Source organism: Pseudorca crassidens, chromosome 11, assembly GCF_039906515.1.
Source record: "Pseudorca crassidens isolate mPseCra1 chromosome 11, mPseCra1.hap1, whole genome shotgun sequence".
Lineage (NCBI taxonomy): Eukaryota > Metazoa > Chordata > Mammalia > Artiodactyla > Delphinidae > Pseudorca > Pseudorca crassidens.
Window position 1 is genome coordinate 6687031 of NC_090306.1, and position 4461 is coordinate 6691491.

General features: G+C 58.9%; 1 protein-coding gene across 1 annotated transcript in view; it reads left to right on the top strand.

Moving 5' to 3' along the window:
- The window catches only part of CLSTN3 (calsyntenin 3), a 28426-nt gene extending 26024 nt beyond the window's left edge, over window positions 1-2402 (top strand). Inside the window, exons 17-18 of the mRNA XM_067695613.1 lie at window positions 1-203; window positions 313-2402. Of these exons, the coding sequence (XP_067551714.1) occupies window positions 1-203; window positions 313-453 (344 nt within the window). The 3' untranslated portion in view covers window positions 454-2402. The remainder of the gene's footprint in view (window positions 204-312) is intronic.
- The last annotated feature ends 2059 nt before the right edge of the window (window positions 2403-4461 follow it).

Genomic DNA, 4461 nt, shown 5'->3' on the forward strand with positions numbered 1-4461 from the left:
TGGTCCCGAGTGCTGCGACCCTCATCATCGTGGTGTGCGTGGGCTTCCTGGTGCTCATGGTCGTCCTGGGCCTCGTGCGCATCCACTCGCTGCACCGCCGTGTCTCGGGGGCCGGCGGGCCCCCGGGGGGCTCCAGTGACCCCAAGGATCCCGACCTCTTCTGGGATGACTCAGCTCTCACCATTATCGTGAACCCCATGGAGGTGCGCGGGGGCGGGGGGGCGGGGCGTGTCGGCAGCGTCGGGGCGCAGCTGGGGCGCACTGCCAGCATGCGGACTCCCGCTGAGCTCCCCCTCTCCCTGCCGTCCACAGTCCTACCAGGGCCGGCAGACCTCCATGGCGGGCGCTGCGGGCAGCCAGCAGGAGGACGAGGACAGCAGCGACTCCGAGGCAGCCGACTCGCCCAGCAGCGACGAGAGACGCATCATCGAGACCCCCCCTCACCGCTACTAAGGCCTCCACCCCTCCCCAGACAGAGAGAGGATTCCGCCCTGGTGAGACAGACACCCCCCCGAAGAGAGAGGAGGACACGCTGAGAGAAGAGAGACCCAGAGGGAGCAGCTCTTGGAAGAGTCATCCTTTAATCTCAGAACCCCGTGGCCCTACCGGAGCCCACCCCCTCCCCCTCTCCCCTAGCCCACCCCCCTACGAGCCTCTGGGCTCCTCCCCCCCGCCCCCCCCCACCCCCGGGGTGGGAGACTGGCAGGCAGCCGGCCCCTTCGCTCACCCCTGTCTGTCTCTCCCCATGCCGGCCACGCGCTGTATGGGTTGTAGGGCAGACTGAAGGAAACCCTGTACCCTGTCCTTGCCTACTCTCCTGTCCACGGAGACCCCCACCAGACCCCCAGCCGGGCCTTCCCTGCTTCTCTTATGAGCCCGCCTCTCTCCATTTCCTTCTGGGGATCCCTGCTTCTCCTCCTGGCCCCCTTCCCTCCTCTCCTTGCCTGAGGTCCTACGGCCCCTGCCCTTCCTACAGGACCCGGCTGTGGCTGGCTTGTAGGGGCCCCGGGTGTATTATATATAATGTATATTTTTTCATGTCGTCGTGAGCGCAGCCCCTGTGTTCCGTGTGCAGCTCACAGCCTCGTGTGCGTGTGGCATCGTCACGTCTTGGGGTTAGGGTAGGGATGGGTGTGCTGAGGAAGGGGACACACCCTAGGGTTTTCAAATAAAACAACCAGAAAAAAGCTCGGTGAGCTGCCTCTGGCCTGGCTGATCCCCGGTGGGCGCTGTGCGGGTGGCAGCTCTGGGGTCTCGGGCCCCTTCGGCCTCTGAGCTGAAGTAAGGGGCAGGGCTGGTTGTTTCCCACTGTCTCCTTCCCTCAGCACCTGTGGGAAGAGTATAGACAACTGAGGGAATGCCGCAGACTCTGGATCTTTGTGGGGGACATTGTCAACCCCTCCCCATCTCTTGGAAGTTTCCGCCTGGGGGGCTGGGGCAGCTCCCCATCTCTTGGAATTTTCAGCCTGGGGTGCTGGGGCGCCCTGCCCGCGGAGTCTAGGGAGAGAGTGCAGGCAGCCCTGCTATTTGTTTTTTTATAAATTTATTTATTTATTTATGGCTGCGTTGGGTCTTCGTTGCTGTGCGCGGGCTTTCTCTAGTTGCGGCGAGCGGGGGCTACTCTTCATTGCGGTGCACGGGCTTCTCATTGCGGTGGCTTCTCTTGTTGCGGAGCACGGGCTCTAGGCGCGCGGGCTTCAGTAGTTGTGGCGCATGGGCCTAGTTGCTCCGCAGCATGTGGGATCTTCCCGGACCAGGGCTCGAACCCGTGTCCCCTGCATTGGCAGGTGGTTTCTTAACCACTGCGCCACCAGGGAAGCCCAACCCTGCTGTTTGTAATAAGAGAGAACGGGCTCTGAGACATGTCCCCCAGGCTGTAAGGGGCGGGAACCAGATGGGGTTATTTCAGAAGAGTGTGCTGTAGGGGAGCATCCTTCCTGTGCTGTCCCGGCCCCAGGAAAGACTAGAGATCCAGGTCTTAATTCCTTTCTGTGGGATGGGGTGTTTGAGTATCAGGAATGTTTCCCCTACTTCTCTGCGGTTCTCATGGACACAGTGGGGTGGAAGTGGAGCTTACTGGCCCGCTGCGTGCACCACCTGTGCCTGGTCTTACTTCTGCCAGGCGCCCATTCTTCCCCCTGGCTTCAGCCACTAGCCATGTATTGATGTCCATACTTAATCTCCCACCCAGACCTCCCACCCAACTACTATTGGCAGTTCCCCTAGGACATCCTGTGCCTAAACGCAACCTTGTCCCGGGTTCTGCTCTCTTCTGTTACCTGTCCCTTTCACCTTTCTCCCAGTTACCTAAACAGAAACCTGGGAGCCAGTCTGGATTTCTCCCTCTCCCTTAACCTCATGTCCAAATGATGACTAAACCTTCTCATTTTTACCCCTTAAAATCTCTCACATGTGTCTTTTCTTTCTCTTCCCCTACTGCTGCCACTGCCTTGATCATACTGTCTTCGATGCCTGCCTGGTCTATTGCAGGAGCTTCCCTGCTGCCTGCTACCTCTTCTCCTTGCCTCCCGTGTTTTGCTCCACTCCACCCGCCTCTGGGTCCGAGTGACTTTTATAAAGTGTAGCTCTCCTTCTAGAACCTTCCATATCATTGCCAGTGTCAAGTCCCGACACCTTGAGAGGCCCCTCAAACCCCCTCCCTGCCCCTCTCTGCCACCACCCCTGCACACCTGGGTGTTAGTCACACAAACCACTAGTCCTTCACCAAACTTGTCCTACTCCTTCCCGCCTCTGTCTTCGCATGTCCCGTTCCCTCTGTCTAGCATGGCCCTTCCCCCCGTGTGCCTAGCAATCTTCTCCTTATCACTGAAGACCTCGTTCCAGCGTTGCCTCTTCCAGGAAGTCTTCTGTGCCCTGGCACCTCTTGTTCACGCCTCCATCACAGCCCTCCTTACTACGTCATGGTGCACGTCTGTCTCCACCACCAGATTCGCTGTATTCTCAGAACTCACACAGGGCCTGGCGTGCAGTAGGGGCTCCATAAATGATGAATGAGGTGACGTGTGTAGCTCTCAGACTGATTATAATAGAAAAGACGGGGGCTTCCCTGGTGGCGCAGTGGTTGAGAGTCCACCTGCCGATGCAGGGGACACGGGTTCGTGCCCTAGTCCGGGAGGATCCCACATGCTGCGGAGCAGCTGGGCCCGTGAGCCGTGGCCGCTGAGTCTGCGCGTCCGGAGCCTGTGCTCTGCAACGGGAGAGGCCACAACAGTAAGAGGCCCGCGTACCGCAAAAAAAAAAAAAAAATAGAGAAAAGACGTATTGGTAGGAGGGGAGAATGGCGATGCCCTGATGGCCCTCTGGCCCGGGGGCCAGTGCACAGAGGACAACGGTGGCCCAGCAGGTGCCTGCAGCAGCCTCTCCTGGAGGGGCCCCCACAGATGCCAAGGTCACGTTTCCATGTCTGTGGCAATAACACATGGGGGGCAGCCCTGCCTGTTCTACCCGGAGTTGCTCAGAGGCTCAGAGTAATGGCTCAACGGGCAAAGCCTTCAGACATCCGGAGCCTCAGCACTGATGGGGTGTGAGAGAGAGCTTTTAATTTACGGTGTTAAATTTCAGGGTGCTCACCACCCTCCCACCTTACCGTCCCCTCTAGTCCTTACGCACCCCTGGCCTCAGGGACCACAGCTTCCCATGAAGGGGAGCCAAAGCCGAGTGTTTGCCCTTGGAGCCCCTACACTGTAGCTGAGACTCGGGAGCTGGGGTCTCCATTCAAGTTCAAGCCCCAGCTTTCGGGTGGGGAAGAGGGCGAGCTTGCAGGGCCCTCTGTCCCTCTCTTGAGTACACACGTATCAGCAGCACAGAGTCCATCTCTTAGCATCTGCCCAGCTCCCAGCCTTCCTGGATCATCTGTCTCTGGGACCACGCGGGGGTTTCTTCTGAAATGCGCCGTTCTGCATTCATTTTCCAGACACTCTCCAGGGTCAGAACCACCGAGCGCTGACTGTGTCTTATAGGTGTAACGTTTCCTGTCCCTCCCCTTTTGTTTTTGGTTGAAGCGTGAGGCATGCAGAACTTCCCTGACCAGGGATCGATCCCATGCCTCCTGCAGTGGAAGCACAGAGGCTTTACCACTGGACCACCAGGGAAGTCCCTCCTGTCCGTCCTTTTCACCGTCAGTGTTGACACTCCAGAGGCCAGCCCATGGTTGCCAACCCCTCCCTGCATGACAGCTGGGGGGTCGTGTCGTGATGGGGTCAGTGTCAGCAGGAGTGTGGGTGCCTGGAGAAGACTTTGAAGCCCTTGTGCCCCCGCAGCCACACATGCCCCAAATTACTGCTCTTGCTTGTAGGCCCACCTTCCTCTCTCACTGTCTCTGTCTCACACACACACACACACACACACACACACACACACACACACGCACACCACACACTGGAAATAGGCAACAGGAATGCCATCCCCCATCGTGCAGAGAAAGGGCAGCAGGCAGGAGTC